Source organism: Doryrhamphus excisus, chromosome 6 (genome assembly GCF_030265055.1).
Source record: "Doryrhamphus excisus isolate RoL2022-K1 chromosome 6, RoL_Dexc_1.0, whole genome shotgun sequence".
Classification (NCBI taxonomy): domain Eukaryota; kingdom Metazoa; phylum Chordata; class Actinopteri; order Syngnathiformes; family Syngnathidae; genus Doryrhamphus; species Doryrhamphus excisus.
The window spans coordinates 12,479,876-12,507,776 of record NC_080471.1 but is presented as its reverse complement, the minus strand read 5'-3'; the positions used below and the strand labels follow the sequence as shown (position 1 = coordinate 12,507,776).

General features: G+C 40.2%; 5 protein-coding genes across 10 annotated transcripts in view; 3 read left to right on the top strand and 2 right to left on the bottom strand.

Annotated features, from left to right (window-relative positions):
• The window catches only part of LOC131131266 (genetic suppressor element 1-like), a 63,214-nt gene extending 54,960 nt beyond the window's left edge, over positions 1-8,254 (top strand). For 3 of the 4 annotated variants that reach the window (XM_058075821.1, XM_058075820.1, XM_058075819.1), the window contains exons 10-18: positions 319-596; positions 1,206-1,482; positions 1,533-2,187; positions 3,766-4,024; positions 4,107-4,229; positions 4,367-4,717; positions 5,466-5,762; positions 7,011-7,114; positions 7,187-8,254. In XM_058075821.1, coding sequence (XP_057931804.1) covers positions 319-596; positions 1,206-1,482; positions 1,533-2,187; positions 3,766-4,024; positions 4,107-4,229; positions 4,367-4,717; positions 5,466-5,762; positions 7,011-7,114; positions 7,187-7,324 — 2,482 coding nt within the window. In that variant the 3' untranslated portion in view covers positions 7,325-8,254. The remainder of the gene's footprint in view (positions 1-318; positions 597-1,205; positions 1,483-1,532; positions 2,188-3,765; positions 4,025-4,106; positions 4,230-4,366; positions 4,718-5,465; positions 5,763-7,010; positions 7,115-7,186) is intronic. The other variant, XM_058075822.1, reaches the window with a different exon arrangement.
• A 676-nt stretch (positions 8,255-8,930) lies between these two features.
• On the bottom strand, positions 8,931-9,861 carry LOC131131257 (dynein light chain roadblock-type 2-like). The gene is made up of 4 exons (XM_058075785.1): positions 9,624-9,861; positions 9,478-9,553; positions 9,238-9,405; positions 8,931-9,084 (listed from the first exon to the last, which is right to left on the bottom strand). The coding sequence occupies exons 1-4, from the start codon at positions 9,624-9,626 to the stop codon at positions 9,029-9,031; spliced, it is 303 nt and encodes a 100-aa protein (XP_057931768.1). The 5' UTR covers positions 9,627-9,861; the 3' UTR covers positions 8,931-9,028.
• A 215-nt stretch (positions 9,862-10,076) lies between these two features.
• LOC131130717 (dynein light chain roadblock-type 2-like) lies at positions 10,077-11,567 on the bottom strand. Of its 2 annotated transcripts, XR_009130073.1 has the most exons (5): positions 11,455-11,567; positions 11,299-11,374; positions 10,823-10,990; positions 10,554-10,667; positions 10,077-10,446 (listed from the first exon to the last, which is right to left on the bottom strand). XR_009130073.1 is itself a non-coding variant. In XM_058074569.1 (4 exons), the coding sequence occupies exons 1-4, from the start codon at positions 11,455-11,457 to the stop codon at positions 10,624-10,626; spliced, it is 291 nt and encodes a 96-aa protein (XP_057930552.1). In that variant the 5' UTR covers positions 11,458-11,567; the 3' UTR covers positions 10,077-10,623. The 2 variants fall into 2 exon arrangements, 1 of the variants encoding a protein (XP_057930552.1); XM_058074569.1 differs by having other exon boundaries at positions 10,077-10,667.
• On the top strand, positions 11,485-15,459 carry psmd7 (proteasome 26S subunit, non-ATPase 7). The gene is made up of 8 exons (XM_058074565.1): positions 11,485-11,659; positions 12,044-12,135; positions 12,808-12,900; positions 12,981-13,078; positions 13,154-13,234; positions 13,421-13,512; positions 13,650-13,848; positions 14,908-15,459. Exons 1-8 carry the CDS (start codon positions 11,586-11,588, stop codon positions 15,166-15,168), a joined length of 990 nt encoding a protein of 329 aa, XP_057930548.1. The 5' UTR covers positions 11,485-11,585; the 3' UTR covers positions 15,169-15,459.
• Positions 15,460-17,997: 2,538 nt separating this feature from the next.
• On the top strand, positions 17,998-27,818 carry hprt1l (hypoxanthine phosphoribosyltransferase 1, like). Of its 2 annotated transcripts, XM_058074567.1 has the most exons (9): positions 18,009-18,336; positions 19,041-19,147; positions 23,167-23,350; positions 23,946-24,011; positions 24,117-24,134; positions 24,212-24,294; positions 25,380-25,426; positions 25,787-25,863; positions 27,108-27,814. In XM_058074567.1, exons 1-9 carry the CDS (start codon positions 18,319-18,321, stop codon positions 27,153-27,155), a joined length of 648 nt encoding a protein of 215 aa, XP_057930550.1. In that variant the 5' UTR covers positions 18,009-18,318; the 3' UTR covers positions 27,156-27,814. The 2 variants fall into 2 exon arrangements, with proteins under 2 accessions (XP_057930551.1, XP_057930550.1); XM_058074568.1 differs by lacking the exon at positions 25,787-25,863 and having other exon boundaries at positions 17,998-18,336; positions 27,108-27,818.
• Positions 27,819-27,901: the final 83 nt, after the last annotated feature.

Here is a 27,901-nt window from a genome sequence, read left to right as displayed (position 1 = left end):
ATCATCTGCTTCCGTAATGGCTCCTGCATGAATGTGTGTGCTTTCCCTGTGGTTTCCCATTAAGTGTTCATCTGTTCCTGCTCAGTCATGCTGTGTATGGATTATTTCCCTCATGGTAAGTGGAGTAGTGCATATTTATGCGCGTGTATGAATGTTTGTGTGAGCTTCACCAGTGTGTGGTTAATATCTGCCTCATGCTGGGTGTTGCATCTCTCGCCTTCTCTCCACCACCTCCCCCACACCCCTGTGTTTATGTGTGTGTGTGTGTGTGTGTGTGTATGTGCCTTCATACTTGTCAACCTTCCCCCGTCCCCATAGGCTACAGATGGAGAACGAGCTTCGCCAGCGAGAGAGGGAGCACGAGCGTGAACGGGAAAAGGAACGGGAGCGAGAGGCCGGGCTGGAGCGAGAGAGGGAAAGGGAAGAGGAGAGGGAGAGAGAGCTGCTGGACAGACAGAAGGAGAGGCAGAGAGAGCGACAGCAGCAGATGGTCCGAGCATCGGAGAGCCACGGCTACCTGGCTGAGGTGCAGCCTCGCAGGGCACCACTGGAGGACAGGGCCAGGACAGGCGAGAGGCTGACTCCAAACAGACTCGGTACCCACCAAAGCAGCTAATATAAAGCTTTATATAAACTTGGGTGTTTGTGGCGCCCCCTGTGGGTTGTGCTCAAAATGCCCGATTGTTTTGATTCCGGTTCTTAACTATTATAGATTCAGATTCTTTTGAAAGAATCTAACTAACTAATCTAACTAATCTAACTAAGCTCTTGGATGAAATATATAAATGTTTCAATATATATTTTTTTATTATATGACCTTTTTGTGAATTACTTTACTATGCATTTCTCACAGGAGTATTTTAACCAGTATATAAATATCATAAAAATAGTTTTACTGTTAACTACTACTACTAACCTGTGTGCAAAATATCAAACAAATAAGGTGCCGTTGACGTTTTGTTGCAGAATTCCAGTCAAACTTTCGAGCATCATCGCACATTGTCCATAGTTGAAATGGATGAACACAAATGCTTCCTGCCGCTTCTTCTTCGCTGGTGTTATATGTCCAGCGGGCTGGTCGATCACTGAACATATGGATTGAAATGTTAAAAAATGATTCCCGGTTCCCATCAATGCTAGATGCCCAACTCTAATCATGTGTGCCGGTCATTGCATTGTCTTTGATTTTAATTTATCTTTTCCAGATAAACCCAAGGAGTCCGAGCCCCAAGGTTTCCCAGCACATAAACCCTTCCCCTTAAACCTCCACTCCTCCAGGGGCTCCGTCCCGCCCCCGGTTCCCAGCTTGGTGCCTTCTCACCTGGGTAAGCACCACACAGCGCCTGGGGGTGGAATCCATGGAGCTCTGGCATCAGCCATGATGACTCAGAGGGCCAACGAAGAGGCTTGGCTCACACGGCAGCGAGGACATGACAGGGAGGGGCCGACAGAGGGGAAGGAGCCTAGGAAAGACAGCCATAGGTGAGGAGAATAAGAGAGGGTTGTGTTGTCGCTGTGAAAGTTGTAACTAGTTTCATGTGCCTCAACAGAACAGCCCATCATCATGTTTGCAAAGATGGACCTCCTGCCCTTGGTGCTCCACCTCCTCTCATTTCACCTAAAGCTCCTCCTCCGCCTCCTCCAACCACACTGTGGAACCCAGCCTCCCTTGTGGACTCCTCCACCGATTCTCGTCGAAAACTCAACCCACCAATTCGACCTCCCCCGGGTTTGACCAGGGCCGACCGGCCCCACCTGAGCTGGGGGGAGAAAATGAATGATGGATTGAGGAGGAGGACTGAAACCCCAGAGAGATGTCCCTCAGCGAGAGGAGGTAGTTTACAAGAGGCGAACTTCTTGACCAAGACCGAGAAGGAACTCCTCCAGCGACATCACATGAATAACCTCCATCTGAAACTCTGCACGCCTCTATCTGACCCAGCGTCACAACACATGACCTCCACGAATCACAGAGATAGCTTGCTGGTGTATGATGAAGTCCTCCAGCAACACCGCAGACTCCTCAGCAAGCTGGACATGGAGGAGAAGAGGAGGAGGGAGGCCCGGGAAGGAGGCTATTACTACGACTTGAACGAGTCGTACGATGAGAGTGATGAGGAAGAAGTGAAGGCCCACCTGAGGAGAGTGACAGAACAACCTCCACTGAAACTGGACACTTCCTCTGAGGTACATTTTAAACTGCTGCAGCATGGATCTTCAACTGGTAGAATGTGAATAACATCAATCCGGCCCACTAGTTAAGTTCAAAACAGCAAAACAGCAGGAGCACAGTGCGCTCCTGTCAATTAGAGGATCTTTGACTAGTGTTTTTTGCTGTCTGTCCTGAAGAAGAGCCCTCCAGTTATTCGAGTTATCATTTGTGTGTTTGCTGTAAATTTTTAAAGTTGAATGTAAGCACTAAAAACAGCAAGCGTCACCGTCATACAGAGAGAATCTTCCACTCGCATTTTTGCAGTCGGTGCTTAAACAGCAGAGCCCTGCTGTCATTTCCGGCGGTTATTCTCAACGGGTGAGTTGGCACCCAAAAGTGGCTCGCAGAGATACCACTCATTTTGTTTCCGATCCAATACTGATACCGATCCGATACCAATACTTTGTGCAAAGTCATCTAATATGTGTGGTAAATTTTAAACAGTTGTGTATTTCATATTATAGCATAAATAATACAAGACATTTAATTCATTTATTAAATAAAAAATACATTTAAACAAATTCACAATTCAATAATTAATTTGCTATTTAGGCGACATGGCGGTCGAGTGGTTAGCGCGCAGACCTCACAGCTAGGAGACCAGGGTTCAATTCCACCCTCGGCCATCTCTGTGTGGAGTTTGCATGTTCTCCCCGTGCATGCGTGGGTTTTCTCCGGGTACTCCGGTTTCCTCCCACATTCCAAAAACATGCTAGGTTAATTGGTGACTCCAAATTGTCCATAGGTATGAATGTGAGTGTGAATGGTTGTTTGTCTATATGTGTCCTGTGATTGGCTGGCCACCAGGCCAGGGTGACAGCTGGGATAGGCTGCAGCGACCCTCGTGAGGAAAAAGCGGTAGAAAATGAATGAATTTGCTATTTATTTATTTTATTTATATTGAAGTTGCGAGGTGATTTACAATACAGCTAAGCTAATATATACACATATAAACATTCATTCATTCATTTTCTACCGCTTATCCTCACGAGGGTCGCGGGGGTGCTGGAGCCTATCCCAGCTGTCTTCGGGTGAGAGGCGGGGTACACCCTGGACTGGTCACCAGCCAATCACAGGGCACATATAGACAAACAACCATTCACACTCACATTCATACCTATGGACAATTTGGAGTCACCAATTAACCTAGCATGTTTTTGGAATGTGGGAGGAAACCGGAGTACCCGGAGAAAACCCACGCATGCACAGGGAGAACATGCAAACTCCACACAGAGATGGCCGAGGGTGGACAGAAGACAAATTCATAAAATATGTGAAACTTGTATTTTAAACAATAAAAAATAAAATAAGTAACCTTTAAAATAAAGCATTAATCAAAAAGAATGACATTTTTATTCAAAATTCACACATGGTTTTGTTTTCAATTGACAAACGTTTCAGACAAACGTGACTTAAATATCAAAAGTATCGATTTTGATTTGAGAATCGAAGTGCATGAAGAGCTGGTATTGGAAGTTTGGATATTTCAGTATCAAGCCCGCATCACTCATTACTCTCTCTCTCTCTCTTGCTCTCTCGCTCTCTCTCTGAAGAAAGTAGATTTCCTGCACATGTGCAGCCTTGTCCCACTGGCCCGCCGCGATGAGATCTTGCAGCATAAGAAAAGGAAGAGGAGAAGGATGCTGAGGGAGCGAAGCCCCTCCCCGCCGGTTGTGCAGGGAAAGAAGAAGGCCTCCCCATTGACCACGCCGTACACAGCCGAGCAGATGGACGGCGCCCCCGAGCTGCCGGAGAAAAAGGACTTCCTCCGCATGTTCAAGCTCTCCCATGTCAGCCCCCAGCAGAGGAGAGGTAACCCTGATTCAACACACAGCTTTGTCCTAGTTTACCATAATTGCTCCATCAGTTGATGCCTATTTCTGTTTGATAATAGACAAAGAGAAGACTGAAGAGCTGCTGAAGGCAATTCAGAAGAATATCGTGACTTTGGACACACTCAGATATAACTCTACATCTCCATGTAGCAGCCCTCTTGCCGCTGCCGCCTCGTCAACTGGTGAGACCTTTGATACGTACTATGTGCACTTTATTAGGGACACCTGCATCAAATGAGATTCAATACGACAGCTGTATCAAAAAAGGTTTGCTATATGTGATGCTACGTGACGCTCAAAAGTCTTCATGTCTTTGCAGGGGAGTCATCAGCCCCACCTCCCTCCTGTCAATCAAATGGACATCTTTATCTAAACTCACCCAGCCCGTCCCCTCCATATTTACACAAACATAAGCATACGCCGCACAAGCAGCCAACAGCATCAGTACCTCCACCGCTGGCCTCTCAACATCAAAAGGCAGCATTCACAGAAACCAACAAGAGACCCCAGTTGGTCCACAATGGTCATGCGGCAGTAGCTCCTCTGAAGAAAGAGCCCGCTCCTGGGCAGAACGGTCGGATCAGGCCCTGGGAGAGGTTCACACCCGAGGCTTTTGCTCAGCATTTCCACCAGGCTGTGCTGCAGTCCACACACAACACACAACACAAAGGTAAGACACTCCACCACAATGTCTTCCATACTATAAATGATAATAAATAAATGTGTTCTGCCATCTGGTGGTTTGAATATGCAATGGCATTACAATGACATGATTTAATTAGATTAGTTTAGATTAGATTAGATTAGATTAGATTAGATTAGATTAGATTAGATTAGATTAGATTAGATTAGATTAGATTAGATTAGATTAGATTAGATTACTTTATTGTTATTACTCATGTCACTGGTACAGGGCAACAAAATGCAGTTAGTATCCAATCAGAAGTGCAATTTTATAAGTACCTTAGTAGTAAGTAAATGTAGAAAAAAATGGACAGATCTATGTAAAAAAACTATAACAGGCTATGACTATAATACAGTGAGGATATGTACAGGGATATAAATGACTATAATATGGCTATTGTAGATTATACAGAATTATAAACAGTATGGATGTGACAATATATAATAACAGTAATATGTACAGTATTGCAATGAAGTGACTAGAGTATGGCTATTGCAGATTATATAAATTATATAAATTATATAATATAAATTATAAACAGTATGATCTATGAATGTAATGTGTATAATTGGTGTGTATAATTTAATGTGGATCAAATCCAGTTTGAATCCATACTCATACATACATTAGTTTGTAATTAGCTGTACTTATGTAGGATAAAAGCTTCATAATTAAACTTTGGTGGAGCTTTCTGTCACTGATGAGTACCATTATGTCTCACTCTCCTTGTAAGGAATCCCAAACTGGCTCCCTGAGGCAAGTGTGGAGGCGGGTGTGAAGGCTAACTTCCCTCCGCTCAAAGCGCCGCATGTTAACCATACTCCTTCACACGTGCACGTCAACGGCCATCACCTTAATTTGCCTCGAACCAACCGGGATGCTGTGGCTCCTCTGGAACATGTAACTGATGATGAAGATGAGGTAGAGGAAGACAATTCATCCGGGCAGGAGGATGATGAGGTTGAGGAACCGGCAAGAAAATGGAACGGCATTGAAGCCATTTTTGAGGCTTATCAGGATTATGTGGATGGTGAGTGGAATTTTTGGAACATTTTTGGTTTCTTATAAATAGATCTTTGGTGTCAAATGTGGGATACCCTCCATTTAATTTAGATACCCAAGCCAAACTCCTGACTTGGTGGCCTACATGCTAACCACTCGTTCACCGTGCAAGCCCTGTTCGCAACTTCTTGTAAGAATAAATACAGGCCAACAGAATAAATTCAACAATTTAGTTGTTTTCTTACCATTTGGTATCAGAATTGGGATCCCTTGTGTGATTGTCTCTGCTTAGGCACTCTAGGCTGTTTATACCTTCATGTCGGAATAGTAAATGAATCAGTATTAGTTGTTTTCCCACAAAGATTTGGTGTCAGAAGTGGGATCTTATGTATTATCCTCAACGCTAAGGCACTTTCTCGCAAGAATGAACATGGCAGTTCACCACATTGGAAGATGTCCAGTGCGGCGCGTCAAAAACAGGGACCTCTGTTCACTATGAATCCACACGTATTTAATCATATTAGTGGTGCACCCTCCTTTGCATTAGCCAATGGCTTGGGAAATGTCGCACAGTGCAGACTGTTAATTTTTTGGCAAATCTCAGCTTGCAAACGTCATTGCACACTGTTCAAGGCTGAAATGGATGAACCAAACGCTTCCTGATGCTTTGCCTGTTCTTGTTCACCATCTTTTCCGGTTGACGGGTTGGTTGATCAACAAATGTAGGGCTCGAGAAAAAAAAATTCAGGGATACTTGGAATGTGAGTCCCGGTTCCCATCGATGCTCGATGCCCAACACTGATCATGAGTGCCAGTCATTGTAGGAAGTAGGTACAGTAAGAACTGTACTATGATTTAAAACTTTGTCTTTCCTGATGCAGTTTCTCACCACAAAACAGTATTTGTTGTTTTCCCACAACAAGTTGTTTTATTTTGTAGTATTCTCAGTGCTGAGGTACTCAGTCTGTTTGTACTTTCTTGCAAGAAGAAACATGGCAGCTCATCATATTGATACATTCGAGAATTTTTTACCCACAGCAATTTGATATGATCCCATATATGTAAGGCATGACAGCGCACCAAATGGATAAATAACGATTTCTTTCCTCAACAATTTGGGGTCAGAAAGGGACTACCTCATGTGATTGTCTGGGCTGAGGTATTTTGTGTTGTTTATAAAGATATAGATAACTAAATTTCTCATATTTTTAACCCACAACATAAGAGCTGATGAAGTAATTATTGGAATTCAGGTTTCTGTTTTTCTGCCTTACAGAGCGCAGCGTAGAGAGGCAGGTTCTTCACAGTCAGTGTAAAAGACTTGAAGCACAGAACTTCAACCTGACCAGAACTGCTGAACAGCTTTCTATCACCATGGCGGTAAGCACGTTGAGTCTTTTTTACTTCTCCTTTTGCTTAATTGAAGCCTTCACTCAAAATAAATGTGTTTAGGAGCTGGTGAGTCAGAGGCAACGGGTGAGGGAGGAACGGGACAGGCTTCAGGCCCAGCTGGAGCACTTCAGGAGGTGTCTAACGCTACCCAGCATGCATTGGGGCAGGGGGCAGATCAACGGGCACGCCCCCAGGTGACCTCAAGACACAATTCACACTGAACTGCAGGACCGCTTTGCACTTACAGAACCTGAAGGAAGTCACTTAGGGTCCAGGTCCCAAATTGGACTCTCGTGTTGCCATGGTAACCATATTCAATACCCATATCCTCTTTTTTTTTAGATGAAATCTACTTTAGGATCATAAAGCTGTTAATGTGAAACAGCACAATAACCCATCATTCAATTATATATAAAACGTACACACATGAGCAGGCTGTATAGTCATGTTAGACATCCAAGCACACCTCAGGCCTTAAACATGATAGGATGCACTTAAACATGGAACATTTGCGAAAACTTCACCCTTTCCCCCCCTCATAGCGTCTACTGGATCTGTCATTGGAGCCACAAACAGCAAACTACAAGTGTCAATTATCTATGCCAAATGTTTTTTGGGCATTTTAATAATAGTTTTACATTGATAATTGTAATAGATGGAAGAATTTTCTATGTTTGTTTATTTTGCAAAAAGCCATACGCTGCTTTTGGAACTGCTGCTGGTCAGAATTTACAGAAAATACAAGAAAACTAAGAAAATGAAGGATGTTATATGAGCATAATGTATTGGAATTGTTATTTAAACTATTTGGAGGTGGAAATGAGTCGACATGACACTTGTTGGATGGCTTTTTATGTACAGTGGAACCTCCGAAGTTGAATTGAATCCGTTCCATGCTACTGGTTGACTTTGAAGTTCTAATTTCAAAAATATTACCATAGGAAATCATGTAAACTGTCATTACAGAACATTGTTGTTTTAAGGAATGTTTCAAGGAACATTTATCCACACTTACTGTTCACCCCTTGAAGATGCCTGACAGACAATGGAGAGGGAACAGGTACAGTTTGGTTAATTTGATGAACAACTCCCAAGTTTTGTTCTGACTTGTGAAGCATATTTTTACAGGGAGTTCCACTTTGGAGGCTCCACTGTACGACACACACTACCTTGACATAAGCCTATATATGTGGATAGAACTTGAAGAAACATCTATACTCTTGTTAGAGCTCAGACATTGTCTCCATCTCTTCAATGATTTCAGCCAATTGAAGAGGATTTGCTGTGAATTAATAACTATAATTCAGATCAGGAGCTTCTTTTAAACATTTAATATAATGAACAGACTTTTTCAAACAAGCCCATCTTTTGGTGCCAGAGGAGAAATGTTATAAATGGATCATGTCAACATGTTAAAAAAAATGTTTTTAAACAACAAAAAAATTACCATTCCTTCTCAACAAGAGTGTGAAATCCTGCGTATTTGTTTTAATCGTGTATTATTTTATTTTGGAGAAACTGTACAATTGCAGTGCATTATTTATTAACAGATTGCTGTACATTCAAATAGAAATTTGCATTAAAATGTTGTGGATTACAACGTGCTGGTGATTATTTTTGAGTCTACTGATGATTTTTACTGTTAAATTATCACAATGTCTGTGGTTAAATATGCTATAAACATATTGTATATATTGCCAAGTGGAGTTTGCATACGTGTGTTCTTGTGCATGGTATGTTTTACACCTGACTGAACACAAAGTCTAATAATGAACATTGGAATCCAAGTCTTTTCATCGGTTAGTTTAATGTTAAAGAAGGATCTACACTTATATTCTTATTCTTTTATTTTAGCTTTCATATTAAGCAACTTTACACAATTGCAAGGACAATATCTGCCTCTCATGCTCTCGAGTATCTCTCATATCTCTGGATGAGTATCAGAAGATAGCCATTCTCTATGGAGACATACAAGAACAGCTTACAAATAAATAACACGTGGGGTCAAAGTTCAAATACAGGTTTAGTCAAAAGCTTACAACATTTAGTCCTTCTCTAACTTCACTGGCTGTTAATAAGACTCTTTAAATTTGCTAGATGTATATATTTACCTGGTCCAACCATGATCTCTTGATTCTTAGTGCTGATGCGGAGAACTACGAGTTCATCCTCTGGGTCAATGTCCCGCACTGTACCTTTGGCCAGTGCGGTGAGGTGGCGAAGAAGTTCCACATACTTTCCAGCTTTTGAAATGTCAAATGTTGATCGGATGGGAATGCCTGTATTTAATAAAAGTATATTTACTTGAGAATTTACTTGTCAAAACAATGTTCTCTGGTGGGTCTAGTTACCGTCTGCATTAACTACTATTGTTCCTAGCACACTTCCTTGGGCTTCAATTCTCTGGAGAGTTTCCTCAACTTCACCCTGCAAGATAAGACAATATGTTTTGATACGTAAGAAAAGACGTTTTCAGGTCAGAATTATTATTTTTTACCATTTTCTTCGACGATTTATTTCCAATTACCTGAATTAAATAGTAGCTCGCGTTCACGTTAGGCGATAAACGCTCTTAATGACGTCCACCACAACGTTAACACTCCTTTAAGCATTTTATACGAGTTACGTATATTGTGATGTTTCGTGAGAAAAATATCCTTTTCTGACGTGATAATTAAATATGTGTGATGTTTAATTAGCTTGTTCTGTTTCGCCTCTGGAAAAGCTGCTTCTATTTTTTCGACTTCCGGGATGGATATTTTCAAAATACATAATCAAGATGACGTCGATAAATTTGAAAAGCTGTCCGAACCATTATTAAAAAAGAAAAATTGTCCTGCGTACTCTTCTTAGCTTTGTTTACAAAATACAGTTGAATAGAAGTTCCAGTACTTTATGCTTATATTGTGTTTATTCATACAGCAGCAAATTACAGCAAAGCTTATCTCAACATACTTTTAATTTGAAGCATATTCTGGATCACATTGTTTACACAGTGTAGTGTTACATTAAATCATGTATGCTGTAGAAATGCACATCCATTGTTAACACAACTTGCAGAAATATCACTACTGCAACTATAGACCACATTCTCTTCACATTACCAATCATATATGCATGAGTAATATCATACTACTGTCAACAGAACTGGTTGGAATATAACTACTACTTCAAATACTGGCTTTTGAAGCACTGACTAATGTGTGGCGTATGTAGTATAATCTCATGTAATATCCATTCATCAATCCATCCATTTTCCATAGCGCTTGTCCTCAGTGGAGCCTATCCCAGCTGTCTTCAAGGGAGGGGTAGGATACACCCTGAGCCACATATAGACAAACAACCATTCACATTCACACATATGGAATATTTAGACTCACCAAATAATATTACATGCATATTTTTGAAACATGGGAGGCCGGGGTACCTAGTGAGAATATGCAGACTCTACACAGTGATAAAGTAGATTTTGCTTGGATTAACCACCAGGCCGTTTCTCATGTCTCACACCTCTGGAGGACGATGACAAGAGAGTCGCTCTCTAAGGACACACAGAATATAATGGGGCAATGTTAAGAGGTTACACTTTTAATGTACAGATGAATGTATGAAAGCGCCCATCCCACACGTCCTTCAATTTTTTTAATGTGGAAAAAGGTTGGACAAAGTTTGTACATCCCTGTTGAACAGGCTTACCTGGTGCAACCATGATCTCTTGGTTTTTGGTGCCAATACGGAGGACAGTGAGATCATTCTGAGGGTCAACGTCTCGCACTGTGTTTCTGGCCATCATGGTCAGGTGGCGAAGGAGTCCTGCATACTTAGCGGCTTTGGAATTCTCAAATGTTGTTCGAACTGGAATACCTGTCAAACATAATGCTTTAGATTATAATTTACTCTTTATAGTCTTACTGTTATTGTTTTGGGTTAGGTAGAGATAATAAGTAACAAAAATAACAAATTATCACAAGACAAAAAAAAACAATTGTTGCATTATGGGCGTTCCGTATTAAAATTAGGAATTGGGTATCAGGAATCAGGTCCATCCATCCATTTTTATACCACTAGTGTCCACTCGGGTCACTGTGGTTGGATCGCTGGAGCCACTAATCAGGTCTTATTTTGGATATTATTATTCACTGTCAGTGTTGAGTGTCATTATATTGAATTACCTTCTGCATTGGCGACTATTATTCCACTGACACTCCCATGGGCTTCAATCCTCTCGAGAATTTCCTCAACTTCCGCCTGAAATAGAAAATATAAACATTTATTTAACTCAATAGCATATACATAACTTTCAAAGGACATAAACGTTGAGCACAGACCATTCAACACTCCACTCTTTGCGTCCTTGAGTTACCAATGGAAACGGAAGTGACGTCAGACCGATGCGGAAGTGTCGCGCCAGCAGTCGTGTTTAGAGTTGGATTGTGTGTGGTCCGTCTGAGCAGCGAAAATGCCGGAGTTAGCGGTTGAAAACGTGGTTGTTCACCCATTGGTTTTACTCAGTGTGGTCGACCATTTTAACAGGTGAGTACTTGTGTGTGTGTGTGTATCAACCGAACCAATGTACGGCTACAGCGCATTGGCTAAGCTAACGTTAACGTGCTGAGTCAGAGTCCCATTCAGAATGAATGGAGGAAAGGCTAGCCCAGTTAGCTTACTTGTGTCGGCACAAATACACTTTCGGGAACAACTGTAGGGTTTATAAAGGGGTAACCCGTTTGTTACATTGGCGCTATTAATTCTATATTGAGACAGAGAGAACGACTGACAAGTCGAATCTTCGTAAACGGTGGTTTAATAATACAAACATCGTTAGCTTAGCATGTAGCACTCGTCTGACATAACGACGAATGATACCAAGAACATTATGGCAAATCATTGTGTTAATTTTGTGTTTCTGTTGTACAGAATAGGGAAGGTTGGCAACCAGAAAAGAGTGGTTGGAGTCCTCTTGGGGTCGTGGCAGAAGAAAGTTCTTGATGTGTCAAATAGCTTCGCAGGTGAGTGTGTTTACAGGCAACCCTAATTCATTATGTCACATACACTGTTGGTTGTAATATAAGGATTGCCTCCCAAAATGTTAACACATGACAACAAGCCATTGACTAAATTATTACTACTATTTAACAGACGAGATTTTAACATTAATTTTGAGAAAAGTACAAAAAATGACTGGACAAGCAAACTTTTAAATTTAGTGTAGTCTCAAAACAATGCAGATGTATTTTGAAATGTTTATTGTCCCACAAATTGACTCTAAACAACATTTTGGAGAACAAATACACTACTAATGTTATGATAATATCTATCCACCTATCTATCCATCCATTTTCTATACCGCTTATCCTCACTAGGGTGCCAGGTATGCTGGAGCCTATCCCAGCTGTCTTTGGGCGAGAAGAGGGGTACACCTTGGATTGGTCGCCAGCCAATCGCACGGCACAAATAGACAAACAACCATACACACTCACATTATTATTGTATATTACTATATGACTGATTGTTCAATTGAGTGTTTAGGTGTCGAAGCATGCATATGGCAATATATGGCGGCCTGCAAAATGATCCAGTTCATTTCTGTCGATTGTGTGATTAATTAATTTATTTCAAGTTTTTTTTTTCAAAAAGAAATCTTGTGATACCTCTACTACAGTACTAATATTTCTTTGCAGTACCTTTTGATGAGGATGACAGAGATGACTCTGTGTGGTTCCTGGACCACGACTACTTGGAGAACATGTATGGCATGTTCAAGAAAGTCAATGGTAAGTTGTTTTTTGTTTTTTTTATTACATCTGACTTTTTTTGTTGTGCACTAAACATGTGCTCACATAAATTTTTTTAGCCAGAGAAAGAATCGTAGGATGGTACCACACAGGGCCAAAGTTGCATAAGAACGACATCGCCATCAATGAGCTCATCAAGCAGTACTGTACCAATTCAGTATGTGGCTATTGATGTTTTTTTTATTCTTCCTTACACTGTTTAATTAATCTGTTTTTATTCTTTCCCTCCTAGGTGTTAGTCATTATTGATGTAAAGCCCAAGGACCTCGGTCTTCCTACAGAAGCATATATCTCTGTAGAAGAAATACATGATGTAAGTGATAATTCATTGACTCTTGTCTTGTTGCTGTGGCAGGGAAGCATACATGTACAAATAAAATCACTTTTTGATTTGAAGAATGGAAAATAAATATATTTAGACACATTTTATTTATTTACATTTTATTTGATACAAACCAGTTTAGATTGCACATTAATTGCAGCAATTGGATATTCTTAGGATGGAACACCAACATCGAAGACCTTTGAACATGTCACCAGTGAGATTGGAGCTGAGGAAGCAGAAGAAGTGGGAGTAGAGCACCTTCTCAGGTAAGTGGACTTGTCACATTTAATTAAGTTGTCGATTAATTGCATCTTAAAGCAATTACCTGCACTACATGGATGCAACCGGTAAATGTGTCATTGCTTCAGTCCAAACTAATTGCTAAATGCTCTCATGTTTCCAGAGATATCAAGGACACCACAGTGGGCACACTGTCGCAGCGCATCACAAACCAGGTTCACGGTTTGAAGGGGCTCAACTCCAAGCTGTTGGACATTCGCTCGTACCTGGAGAGGGTGGCAGCGGGGAAGCTTCCCATTAACCATCAGATCATCTACCAGCTGCAGGATGTCTTCAACTTGCTGCCAGATGTCAATCTCCTGGTACACACTTACTCTTTATCATTATTTAATCATTTATAATATAATGTTAGCCTTGGCCTTTAAATGTAGTTTAACATTGCAGCCACCTGGATGCATACTGAGGAAGCAAAGAAAGTATTTTTAGTAAGCCATACTGGGTCTGTAGCTTTAATGCCAATGAGCTGTGTTTGTCCACACTTGTCTCTTTGGGCTAAAAGTGCTATTGTGTGATTATCCACTTTTTACACATACACTATAACTCTGCACTTGTCCAATGTAATGGACATGCAGCAACTCATTAATTTGGGAGTGGACCATGATGACACAAACGTTAGCTACACTAGCACAGTTATGCAAGCTATAATGTTACCATGACACACACATTTTAAAGGGGAACTGCACTTTTTTTATTTATTTTGCCCATCATTTACCATCCTTATGTGAAACATGAACACATATTTATTTCCCCTTTTCTGTGCATTCTTGTGTGGACGTAATGGGAAGGTACGTATTTTGACGTACGTACGTATTCTGACAAAAAATGAGCATAATAGGTCCCCTTTAAGTCATCAAAATACGTCAAGATACTGTAATTATTACATGTTTCATCAATCTATGTGTTAATGCATAATCAAATGTATATCAAATGATAAAACAAGAGTTTTTTTTAAGAGGGCTTTGTAGTTGAAATAGGTGCGTCCCAATCACATGCGTTGTTAGCTAGCTCATACTAAGTCATTTTCTCTTGTTAAAATGCATAGAAAAGGGAAAGAAATATGTGTTCATGTTTCACATAAGGATTGTGAAAATTCCCCAAAAAGTACAGTTCTCCTTTCACAGCATCATCATGCAAGGGTATCCTCAACCTGGATATCCTCTTTCTACTGACCAGCAGGAGGCAATGTTTCTGTATGTAGAAGTCTATGAAACAATGACACTGCAATTTTTCCTCAAAAGTCTACCTAAGTAAAAGTAGACAGGCGTTTGTCGGTAAACCCAAGCTTTCACCTCAGATCCTCTCTAGTCTTTGTTGTTCTTCAAGAAGACATGCATGTGATAATTTTGGAATTGTCCTTACAGGAGTTCACCAAAGCGTTCTACCTTAAGACCAATGACCAGATGCTGGTGGTCTATCTGGCGTCACTCATACGCTCTGTGGTGGCTCTGCACAATCTGATCAACAACAAGATATCAAACCGGGACGCAGAGAAGAAAGAAGGCCAGGAGAAGGAGGAAGGCAAGAAGGAAAAGAAAGACGAAAAGGAGAAGAAAGATGAGAAAGACAAGGAGAAGGACAAAACGGACGCCGGTGCCAAGAAAGACGAGAAAAAGAAAAAATGATTTTCTTTATCGTAGGCCAAACATCACCTCACTTTGTCTTCAAGTGGATCGTGCTGCAGCCTCTGTATGTGGGTCTCAGGCTATAAGTAGGATTCTATATGGGGAACGGTGTCAACTGAGACACATACAAGCAGCACTCTGTATAAAGACTGTTGTTGGCTTCTTTCATGTTCTGACATCTGAGAACATGTGTTTTCATAGTTCCCAGACTTTTCATGCTGTGCTGCAGCCGATAATGCTGTTTTGTAAGATGCTTTCTTTGTCATTTATTAAATTTGAACCATATTAACAGTTGCTGAATTATTACACTGGGGAACACTCAAAATGTTGCATTTAAAGTAAGACTTGTTTTTAGTCAATTTAAGTGTGCTGAGTTCAAATCTGAAGTTAGTTTTTTTCTGCAAGCTACAGATTTTATGCAATCTTTAATTTTTATTAAAAATAGAAAAAAATCGAGCATTATTATAGGATATTGCAATGTCAGCCACAAATCAGTATATTTAACAAGGCAAAAGAAACAGAACATTAAAATGTGATTTTAGATTAAAGTACACCATTGTTAGAAGTGCCATATGTTTTTCTGGAAGCGTTTCTCAGAAAACAGTCTTTATCGCAACGTGAAATAAGCATAATTTACAACGTTCTTCAGATAAGAGTCAATCACAGCTAATAACGCTTATCACTTTCTGTCAGTACAGTATTTTAGTCAGGCAGGAATTTGCGTTTGTAACTTTTGCGTTTGTACACTTCATCTGGGCAATCTCGTTTAATACTCCAGCAGTAGTCGGCCATCATACATAGCGACCTTGGTAGCGTTCTTCCATGATCTTTAGGTCTTGGTGGAACCGCTCTCCTTGTTCGTCACTCACAGCCCCCAGGTTTTCGGGGAACTGGTCAAGGTGGCTGTTCAAGAAATGAAGCTTGATGCTCATGTTGCACCTGAGAGCACGAAAAGCGAGGAGCATTCTGTTCACAAGTTCATTATAGTTCTCTGCCTTGTTGTTTCCAAGGAAGTTCTAAGCGACTGCCACAAAGGATAACCATGCTGCCCTCTCCAAGGCGGTCATCTTGGCAACAAACTGATCATCACGAATGAGGGTTCGAATCTGTGGGCCATCAAACACACCTGCTTTGATCTTGTCGAACGACAACATTCACCTTCGGTATCCAGTGCCTTGACAAATTGTTTCGTCAAACCTAGTTTGATGTGCAGAGGAGGAAAGATGATCCTATCTCTGTCAACAATTGGGTCGTGTGTGATATTTGGCATGCCTGCTTCAAGGGTTTCACGAACAGGCCAGTCCTTCTGGACCCAGTGTCTGTCTCGTGCTCGACTGTCCCACATGCAGAGGAAACATGGAAACTTGGTGAAACCTTTCTGTTGACCAAGAAGGAAGTTTACCATTTTCAAGTCTACACAAATGATCCAGTTGTGCTCACGATATTTTAAGAATTCCATGACCATTCTGATGTCATCATAGTCTTCCCACAGATGAACTGAATGACCTACAGGCACTGCCCCGTAAACATTGCCATTATGCAAAAGAACACACTTGAGACTGCGTTTAGAACTGTCTATAAAGAGCCGCCATTCAGTTGGATCATAGTGAGGAACACCCAGTTGTTTGAGAAGACCTGGGATATCATGGCAGTAAACAGTCTGTCTTCAGAAAAGAAGGTCACAAAAAGCTGGTCGCGCTTTCTGTAATATGACACTTTAACAGTGTGATCAACAAGATTTTTGCCTTGTAATCTTGATGCCAAAAGCTCAGCTGCTTTCTTTGAAAGACCTAAATCCCGAACTAAGTCATTCAGTTCAGTTTGGTGAAGAGGCTTGGGGACTGGGGGAGATTCAGTCTCTGAAGAACATTCCTCGGATTGTTCCCACTCAGTTTCTGGCAATTCATTGTCACAACTGTCTTCCTCGTTCGTATCATGTCCAATGTCTTTATCGTTTAATGAAGGCAAACCTTTGAAAACTGGAACAGGAATGGAATCTATGTATATAATCTCAAAACGCATAGATTTGGGTTACGTAAGTTCATATATTTAGACTATTTCATCTATCTCAAATTGCATGAAAATTAGAGCTTATGGAGAAAAACTAATTTCAGATTTGAAATCAGCACCTAAAAATCATTCAGAATCAGTTAAAAAATCCAATGCAACAGAAAGTTGAAAAAATATTGTTCCCCAGTGTTATTATTTTTTAGTTATCACACTTTCTTCAATACTGGTAAACAAGCAAATAAATGCAGAGTGTGAACTTTATAAATCAAACCCCTTAACTTTCCATTGTTCCATTTGTTTCTTATTGTTGTTGCCTTTTTCATCCAGCTAAATATTAGAATCCTCCCAGTTTGATGCATGTTATTGTACTGGTCTGGTGATTGGCACATCTTCAATCACTTGTGTTTACAAATTCTCTGAAGTACTTGGGCATCCTTCCACATACCATGCATGGAATATAAGACTAGATTGTCCAGAGGTGCACGTTAACGTGAATGGTTATATGTGTCCTGTGATTGGCGCCCAGTCCAGGTTGTGTTGTACCTCACCCAAACAATCAGCTGGGATAGGTTGGGATAGCCATAACCAAAATGAGTGCCATCTATATAAACATTGGATGGATTGTGGAGGGTTCCTAATGTTATGGACTGATTTCTTTCACTAAGACTTTTGGAGCATAAAGAAAGAAACCATTATTCAAGTCATAGAATTATTTGATATAATCAATAAAATGTTATACGGTAAATAGATGGTGTTTACAAATGACCAAAACAGACACGATAAAAGAATGACGACGATATAAAGGCCACGACAGAGCATTTGCCCGTTTTTTTTTTACTGCGTCATCTACAGCCTCTCCTTTAAAACACTTGGTAGCACAGAAACTACCGACCGAGTCCTCTCTTATGTCCAGACACCTTAGTCGAACCTCGGCTTGTGTCGTACAAATCAGATTATTATTAGACAGGAAAAGTGGATCCTGACGTAACCGGCTTATAAATCCCGCCGGAGGAGCGACACCTCCACCACCACCATCGCTCCCTCTTTCTGTGTATTCCATCCTGACAACGACGGAGGCGTCCCCACCGACAACAGAGCATGAGTCCTCGGCTCAATTTCTGAGACGGACCGAACACCGACATGGCGTCGTACCTGGAGGTGAGGACGCGTTCGCTACGACCACGTCCCTAATGAACTAGTTGCGAGGGTGTGGTAGAGAACCTTATGTCCCCGTTTGGACCAGCGGCGTGTGCTTACGCCGTTAGAATCAGCCTTTCAGCTATGACACTAATGTTTTTTATAAATGAGTTCTCTTCTAAAGTCTGTGCGTTAGTGTTGAGGGGTAAACAGGTGGTTGAGAGGCTGGGGTGTTGCCATGTTGCCGATGCAGTGTACCTCTTGTAGATTTAACCCTCATTAAATTGTGTTTTTATTTAAAAGAATGGCGTGAACCTAGCTAGGCTACGTGTTAAGCTACTAAACTACAGTAGTAGTCTCTCTTACTGCCTGATTTGATTCAGTTTTTCAATTTCCAAATTGTCTCTCCTAATCATCATATGAAACTAATACACCATTCATTATAAGTCTAATTGTTTGAAATTGTATTTGAAACTTCACAGGGCGCAATTTAAATTTATTTAAAAAAAAAAAAACAATGAAAACAATTGGTATCTGATAGCCACGCCCAGTACACAGTTCTCCCATAATATGTATAAAACCACTATGGCTGCATGTCTCAAATCGAATAGTCATCCCTTGTTTGTCAATTGACTCCAGACCCAATAAGTGATAATTTCATCTCCAAAACAGGACGGCTGAATATTTTAATGTGGTTGAAATTGTCTTTATTTCTCTCCATTAAGATCGCAGATGACGAAAAGGGCTTCGACTTGGACCTTTTCTGTATGCCCAGACATTACGAACAAGATCTGGACAAGGTGATCATTCCTCATGGACTCATCATGGACAGGTGAGCTGTTGTCTGGCAAGAAAATGAGCATATCATGAACAAGTAGAAGTTTTCATCACTCATTCAGTGAAACACATTTATCTTGATTGATTACACTCTGTGATATATTTCAATCCTTTATTTCTTGCTAGTTTGATGATTATGGTTTACAGGTACACGAAAACGCCAAATGCATAATCAGATCATAAACTCAAAACACCTGTGGGACAGTAGTCTACACAATCACGCGCAAAACTGCTGACTTGATCAATGTCAGGCTTTGAGGGGATTGTCAAGCAAAATGTTGGCAAAAAGCGTCCTACCTGGACTGTGTGGCGAAATAACTGGGTCATCCATTCATAAAGATTGCCACACACAAAAATGTTAGTGGAAGTGAAATGTGCGTACACATCTTTCTCCAAAAATGTTGGTATTTACAGAACAATAATATGTGGAAAAGAGTGCATAGCGCTATGCATTCTTTCACCAATGGGTTGTATAGCACCCCTATAGTCATCTTTACACTTGTATTACCCAATATAGTACTTTTTTCCTTGCTAATGTCTCATCAATGTAACATTACTGATACCTAGTGACCAGTGTAGAATACTACTGCTCGTCACAACATAACTTTGATATTTGTATTTTAGTTCATTTGGCCCTTTTATGCTTAACTGATTAATATGCATACTTTTTGACAGATACCAGGCCAAAAAACAGTTATTTATTTAAACAGTATATCTTGAAAAACCATAATAGAGTGAAGTTGGTGCTGGTGCTGGTGTTGGTCCACATTTTATGAAGACTAGTCAATGCAGCCATCCAGCAGAAAATTTTAAAGCACTCCATGTTTCCTTCTACTGGCAATCTTTATGAAGATGTGGAGTTCACATTCCAGCAGGACTTGGCGCCTGCCCACACCGCCAAAGGTACCAAATGCCGCTTCATGGACTCCCAAACTCCGAATCCATAGAAACCAAGTATTGAGTGCACAGAAAAGAAAGTACATTTCAGAAACCTGATATTCATTCATTCATTTTCTACTGCTTTTCCTCACGAGGGTCGCGGGGGGTGCTGGAGCCTATCCCAGCTGTCTCTGGGCGAGAGGCGGGGTACACCCTGGACTGGTCACCAGCCAATCACAGGGCACATATAGACAAACAACCATTCACACTCACATTCACACCTATGGACAATTTGGAGTCGCCAATTAACCTAGCATGTTTTTGGAATGTGGGAGGAAACCCGAAGAAAACCCACGCATGCACGGGGAGAACATGCAAACTCCACACAGAGATGGCAGATGGTGGAATTGAACCCTGGTCTCCTAGCTGTGATGTCTGTGCGCTAACCACACGACCACCGTGCACCCAGAAACCTGATATTTGTATGTAAAATGGGGTTGTCAAAAATAACGTGTTAACAGCGGTAACTGGCTGCACGGCGTTTGTTAGCCCGCAGGCCACACAGCTAGGAGAACCGAGTTCAATTCCACCCGCGGCCATTACTGTGTGGAGTTTGCATGTTCTCCCCGTGCATGCGTGGGTTTTCTCCGGGTACTCCGGTTTCCTCCCACATTCCAAAAACATGCTAGGTTAATTGGTGACTCCAAATTGTCCATAGGTATGAATGTGAGTGTGAATGGTTGTTTGTCTATATGTGCCCTGTGATATACTCTTATGTATCTCCAACTCGCACACATCTCGAGACCGTTCATCCTGGGAACGACACTCTGAACATCACAAAAACATAAAAATCTTACCTTTCACTTCGTAGCTCTTAATTGCTACATTGAAGTATGCTGGAAAAAACTTTACCAATGCTGTATAAAACCGCGAGAATACTAAAACTACTTTTTGTTGAGAAACTTTGGACTGTCTAGTCTCTACTCCCGTATTGTATTCGGGCTCCAACACATATGGCTGTATGTTAAAAGCCGACATTTTAAAAAGATAAATCGCCGTTTATTAATAACTCCTATACCATTAGCTAGCGGCACGAACCGGAACTCTTTTTAAGTACTCCCAGTGTGACCAACCATAATGGAGTGGGTGTGCCTGGAGGCAGGCTGTGGGTGGAATACATTAAAACAGACCATTTCTGCGGGAACCAGGAAATCCAAAGAGAAACAGCTCAATAGGTGCAGATTCCACAGCTCAATACAAAGGGCCAAAAATAAGCATAATGGGTCCCCTTTAATTAAATACAGTAAAAATTGTTATATTTCAGACACTTGCCAGTGGTGATTAATCATGATTAATTAATTTAAAATTATTAATCTGCTTACATTTTTTTAATCATTTGACAGCCCTAGTTTAAAATATATATTTTTTAATTGATCTTATGTAACATTCTGATTTTCTGAAACTGAATTTTGGGTGTGTTAATCTGTAAGCCATAATGACCACATAAAATATGGCTTTCAGGTGCAAAGTAAATGGAACTAGATATTCAAATTTGTATAGTCCACCGGGTGCACCTGCTTTGAATTTGCCTTTGAAATCGCCGGTCATTTACACATCATGGATTTGAATGAGTTTGGATGGGAAAAGAGACTTCTGCAGCTGGGTAAATTGGGATTTTAGTCAACAAAGAAGTCCACTTGTGTTCAACTAAACCAGTCCCCGTGGTATTTGTCAATGAAGACATACTCTTGGGGAAAGTTGGCCAGGGAAGCATCTTTAATAGGTAATAGGAAACTGGGCATTGTTGACCTGTTTCCTTAGTGCCGTAAATGCTGTAATTATAATTATAGCCGGGCCGTTGATTTTGGGAGTTAATTGGAAGCAGCCGCTAACTGGAAAGAGGCTGTGTGATTTCTGAAGTTGGAAAACACATTTTTATAAAAAACAGCTACATTTTTAATCATGAAATTGGCGTACATGAGAAACGGGAAACTCAGCTCTCTTTGACCACATGGGCATTTAGGAACAAATGTGGTGCACCACACAGGAGCAAGAGAACCACTGTTGTAGTAGCGGTATGAAGCAACCTGTTCAGGCAGCATTAGTACGGCTGGTGAGTTCATTGTACAGAACACAGTGTAGGAAGTGTCAAACGCATGACACCAACAACTAACTAATGATAATGGTAATGGTTTTATTTCATTTGAACATGCATCAGATTACAATTGAATGCATCACATAATCAGTTCACAGTTCCACATGTACAAAAGGAGTAGGAAGAAGCAAAGCTTATTAAATCCTACGCCTCCATCTGGTACTTTTACAATCAGTAACTGTTACATTTGTTCACTTCCTGCTTTCCATAATACAGTTTAGTTTTTTTTTTTTTTAGTAATGTACCTTGTACCGAAGTACGAGGTGATATGACCATACAATGACATAATGGTTACCATAGTAACTGTCAATATAGTGATATATATATATAGCACATCATGACTGGTTCAAGACTCTTCATCCTTGTATTTAGCGAACATCTAAACTTGTATTGTTTCTTGAATTGGCTCATCGTTGTGCATTGTTTGAGGTCCTTACTCAATCCATTCCATAGTTTGAGTCCACTTACTGAAATGCTATGGCTTTTTAACGTAGTCCTAGCATAGAAGTGTTTCAAATGTAGTTCTTCCCTGAGATCATATTTCTCCTCTCTTGTAGAGAAGTATTGGATGACATTTTTTGGTAATTGGTTATTTTTAGCCTTATGCATTATTTTAGCTGTTTGAAGATTAACTATATCAGCAAGTTTAAGTATTTGTGATTTTAGGAGAAAATAAGGAGTTAGTATGTTAGTATGTAGGCGGCATTATGAATTATCCTTACTGACCTTTTTTGCAGTACATTTAGCGAATGAAGATTGCTTTTATAGTTATTACCCCATATTTCCACACAATAAGTAAGATATGGTAGAACCAGAGAGCAATAAAGAGTGTGGAGTGATTTCTGATTGAGAACAAATTTTGCTTTATTGAAATATTTCTGGCCAGTGTAACAAACATTTTAAAATGCTTGTACAGAAAGATAAAAGTTATTGGATTTTTGCCAATCGTCTGAGACTTTGCAATCTGTTTTGTGTGTCAGGACTGAGCGTTTGGCCCGCGACATCGTCCGTGACATGGGGGGCCACCACATTGTTGCGCTATGCGTGCTGAAGGGCGGCTACAAATTCTTTGCGGACCTGCTGGACTACATTAAAACGCTGAACCAAAACAGCGATAAATCGGTGCCGCTGACGGTGGATTTCATCAGAGTGAAGAGCTACTGTGTAAGTTCATTGTGAGGTGGGAGATTTATGGGCTGTACTTGAAAATGTGAGGAGCGAATGAGACGTGCCAGCACGGCAATGAAAAGTGCTCGGGGAGAGGGATGTTCTAGCTCATCCCAAAGGTGTGTAGTGTCTTTCGTCCACAGCGCACTTTTCCTCAAACGCTACTTAGCTGGGGGCTGCTGAAGGTCGAGTCTGAGTGAGACTTGGTTGCATCAAGTATTTCACAACAAAAGGGGTTTCAAGTATTACAGAACAATAAAGTGCAACTCACGAACAGGTTCTTCAGGGCTTCTGTATTCCCAACATGCCTTGCGGCACTTGTTTTGTAAAATGTTGTGAAAGTTACATACATGATTACAGTTAACATAGCTGTTATTTGCTATTTTCCATAGTACGAGTAATAGCCCTACGTCTGTTTACTTAACTCTTCCAAATTCTGCTGTAATTTCTGTGTTTGCATCGTGATTGTAGTCAGTGAAACTAAAAAATCTAAAAAAAAAAATCTATTAGGACCCCTGAGGTACAATATGGGGCTGACTCAATTCCAAACAGGCGCACTCTTTTAACAGTAAGACCTCTGTGTCACCCTTAGAATGACAAATCAACCAACAGTGTCAAAGTCATAGGAGGCGACGAGCTGTCCAGTCTTTCCGGCAAGGTTTGTCCTTCCCTTTGTTACTACCAATGTCAAATTAATCAATGATTAATCAATGATTTCAGTGTAAATGTGGTCTCCAGTAATGATTTCTTTTTGTCACTGCAGCATGTTTTGATAGTTGAGGTAAGATGTCCATGTTTTGAAGTGACTTACTTACTTAGTAAATACTTGATAAATAAATATTCTCTCTTCACCAAAAGGACATTGTGGAGACGGGAAGGACAATGCAGACGTTGCTGTCCCTGCTAAATGAAAGCAGACCCAAGATGGTGAAAGTGGTGAGGTAGGTGGAGCACGAGTGCATCCAGAGAGCGTGCATGTGAGGGCTGCCCGCTGCTCTTAGCTAATGGACACAGTTACTTTCAGTCGGCGTGTAGCGGCTTAAGAGTTAATCTCTACTAAGAGAACGAAGAGAGGCCATTTCTCTGTGAGCGGGAAATGTGTGGAAGCTTTGTAGCTTTCCTCTGATGGGTGTAAAAATAGCATTGTCTTCCTGGATATACACCTAATGCTTTTATACACAGACAGGGCATCTTCTACGAACGCAGCAGACAAAAACAAATAGCTAGACTAAGACTTGTGATTTCAAACGGGAAGAATGAAAAAAATTCAAGCTTTTTCTTTGGTTATTTTGCTTGATACCCTTTGACCCCAAAACAAGGGAGCCACGGAGCTAATTTTAGAACTGATTCAAATGTCCTGCAATGGAAATGACAATCTTACTTTAAAAAAAAAGTACTTTAAGCACTAAAAGAACCCTGTTTGCAATCCACATACCAGTGCAGATTCCAAATAATAGTATATTATCATTCAATGCTTTATTTATATCCGCCTTTAAATAACATCGCCTATTTGATGACACCTTGCTGTACAAGAAAAAACTAAAATATTTTTGAAACATTTTCATAAAATGTATTCAAAAATAGTTTATAGTGTTGGCTGTAAAACATTTTGCTCGTCAATAATTGTGGCTTGAATTTGATATTACCAACATTTTTTGAGACCAATTATTGTCATGAGAGGTGTAATTCATATTTCAACCACAAGATGGTACTCAAGTATATTTGACCTGTGCCTGTATAGACTCACCTTGTCTCTGTTAAGTTGAAAAAACAACACTGCAATAAAAAGTACACACACAGTTATGTGGTGTATTATTACACTAATGACGGAGGTCATATTTGAGCTGGGCCTCGTGTCTACAGTCAAATGTTGCTGATTGATCTTCAACACGTCTTTTTCTACTCGGTCACACAGTTTGAGGAACATTGAAGAAAAGGAACATGAAAATTATTATTAAATTATTATTATTAAAATAGCTCTTTTATTAGATGTCATTAATTCCTCTGTTTTACTTGCTGTTTGCAGTCTCCTGGTGAAGAGGACCCCCAGGAGTTCAGGGTACAGACCAGATTGTGAGTACCTACTGGCATATTTTCCTCATGTAGTAATGTAAATGCTGTGTATTAATCCTATTTGAATCCTTTTGAAAAGGCTTTTAGCAAGCAGTTTTATTCCTCTTCTCCTCATCTGGATTAACATTAATTTCAGGAAACTGCTTGATCACAACGCCGTGTGGCTCTCTGCTGTTACATAATGCTTTACGTTGTGATCACCTGATCAAGATTGTCCCTTAAGTACAGATGCTAGCACTGCTTTCGCTTACTGCCACTCTAATGAATTCACTCTAATAATTCAATACAAATATTCCACCCTCCTGGAATAGTTGTTTTTGATGCAGTAACTTAGCCAGTTTTAACATATGTTTACTGCAGACATCGGCTTTGAGGTGCCTGACGCCTTCCTGGTGGGCTATGCTTTGGACTACAACGAGTATTTCAGAGACCTCAGTGTAAGTCTGCAGAGCTTGTACGACCAAAAAAAGGAAATAATGAAAATAGAATTAATCTGTTCTACGGTAGAACCTATTACACTGTAATACCTTACCTGACATATAAATGTCAAAATAAGTAAACTGCTGTATTCTACAACTAAATGAAACTATTAAACCTTTTGACGACACGTGGCAAAGACATCGGCGTGTTGGCATGCTGACAGCGATTTAATGCGTAGCGATTTGGAGCGTGTTTAACTTATCATACAAGTGTAAAAAGAAGTTAACCATTGTATTGATACAACTTTTTGACCATTGATGAGGTTTGACAGATGCGGATGCGTGTTAGCATGCTGAATGCCATTTCATGTACATTTTCCATTAAAAAAAAAGATAAAAAAGGAAGGAAATTTATGGCAAACTATTTAAAAGTACTCATGACACCAAAACACTTGTTCATCTTGTTAATTTTCCACTGTGAAAAATAACATCGAAAGGTACATTTCCTGTTTGATGTGTGCTCGAATATTAGAATTTTTTTCACTTCATTCGTGTCGGCTAAAAGACACCATTCGCCTCGTCACATGCGTCAGTAACCTTTGTGGCACAAATGTTTCCAATACTGCCCTGCAGATGGAAATATAAAAAGTAAAAAACCCAAAAGACGTACTACTGTGAAAAATCGACATTTCTCATGCTTATATGCTCCTCCATAGCCAACGCTGTGCTATTCCTATCCGGCTTGTTGTGATGCGCCTGCTAGGTGGCTAATGTGGAATGTGCAATGTGTTGTAGGGTGCAACAATAAATTCAAAGGGTCGTGTTTGACTGCAGCGTCACTGCGGGTCTTGGAGTCTTCTATCGCTTCACATCATACTTTTCACAACAAGTAGCGAACGTGGGTTTGTTTTCATCTGGTTGCTGATGTCACCCGTAAGAGTTAGACTTGATTGTTAGCTTGCTGTCACACGTCTTTTTAGCTTGCCTTGCAGTCGATATGTTTCAAATGTGACTATTTTGTAGTTATGACCACAGTATAGTGAGAATTTTTAAGGCATTATTATTTCTATTTTTTTCAAAATATTTGTGGTGTCATGAGCACTTTAAGCAGGAGTGTGATGGAAAAGAAGGGCAATGTATGAGTTTTGAGTTGCCCAGTATGCATGTAGCTAGATCACATTTTTAAAAAAAAGTAATCCAAATGTACTACGTATGTGTCCTGTACACATTCCCAGATAACCATAACTTGTATGTTTGTACAGCACATCTGCATACTGAATGACGAGGCCAAGGAGAAGTATAAAGTGTGAAGCGATGAAGAAGCTGTCTCAACCACTCACGACTGGGACCACTGTGACGATCTTCCTTAATTCTTTATTTTTCTACACGGAAGAGCCCAAAAAATGTGCTTGTAAATTTAGAATTACCATAAGAATATGAATTCCCCAGTCCTCCTGACTGAAAAGCAAGTGGTTGATTGGTTAATTATTGGGTATTATTTTTGGTTGTCTGATGTATTTATTTGTTGTTTAAAGGTTTTACCTGTACATTAGATTTATCTTTTAATATTAAGAATGTAAGTCATTTGTTGCGGCTCATGACTCAGGCTGTACTGTATGTTCAGTGAGTAAGTCATCTCCTTTAGTTTGCACATATTTAATGTCCATGTACTGTATCATATTCACTTTATGCCAAGTGACTGAAGGCTGATTGAGAACCTACATACTGTATTTGTTTTATTTCATAAATTTTCATCATGGATCTGCAGTTGAAACAAAGAATACTACTTCTTACTGCACATATTCAAGTTGGCCAGCAGAGGGAGCAATAAGAACTGAAGAGACTATATTGGCTATATTATTTATAATGAATACTATAGATAATATATAAAGTTTTTGGGCGAATTATTTGCAAATACCTAGTTTTTATTATTTTGTTAAATCAAACTGATTCCATAAATTCTCACTTGAAAATAAATTTGTCCTAATTTTTCATGGCACTACTCACTAGCATTCCACATCATGGAAATAGATTACATAACTAGTGTATATGTAAA

Coding starts and splice junctions, on each gene's coding strand:
- hprt1l (XM_058074567.1), top strand. Junction 19,148..23,166: donor CATGGACTCATCATGGACAG/GTGAGCTGTTGT, acceptor TTTGTGTGTCAG/GACTGAGCGTTTGGCCCGCG. Junction 23,351..23,945: donor TCAGAGTGAAGAGCTACTGT/GTAAGTTCATTG, acceptor TGTCACCCTTAG/AATGACAAATCAACCAACAG.
- LOC131130717 (XM_058074569.1), bottom strand. Junction 10,991..11,298: donor AATAGTCGCCAATGCAGAAG/GTAATTCAATAT, acceptor TATGTTTGACAG/GTATTCCAGTTCGAACAACA. Junction 10,668..10,822: donor AGAGATCATGGTTGCACCAG/GTAAGCCTGTTC, acceptor GTGTGTCCTTAG/AGAGCGACTCTCTTGTCATC.
- psmd7 (XM_058074565.1), top strand. CDS start 11,586: ATGCCGGAGTTAGCGGTTGAAAACGTGGTTGTTCACCCATTGGTTTTA. Junction 12,136..12,807: donor TGTGTCAAATAGCTTCGCAG/GTGAGTGTGTTT, acceptor ATTTCTTTGCAG/TACCTTTTGATGAGGATGAC. Junction 13,079..13,153: donor AGCAGTACTGTACCAATTCA/GTATGTGGCTAT, acceptor TTTCCCTCCTAG/GTGTTAGTCATTATTGATGT.
- LOC131131257 (XM_058075785.1), bottom strand. Junction 9,406..9,477: donor AATAGTAGTTAATGCAGACG/GTAACTAGACCC, acceptor TATTAAATACAG/GCATTCCCATCCGATCAACA. Junction 9,085..9,237: donor AGAGATCATGGTTGGACCAG/GTAAATATATAC, acceptor ATGTCTCCATAG/AGAATGGCTATCTTCTGATA.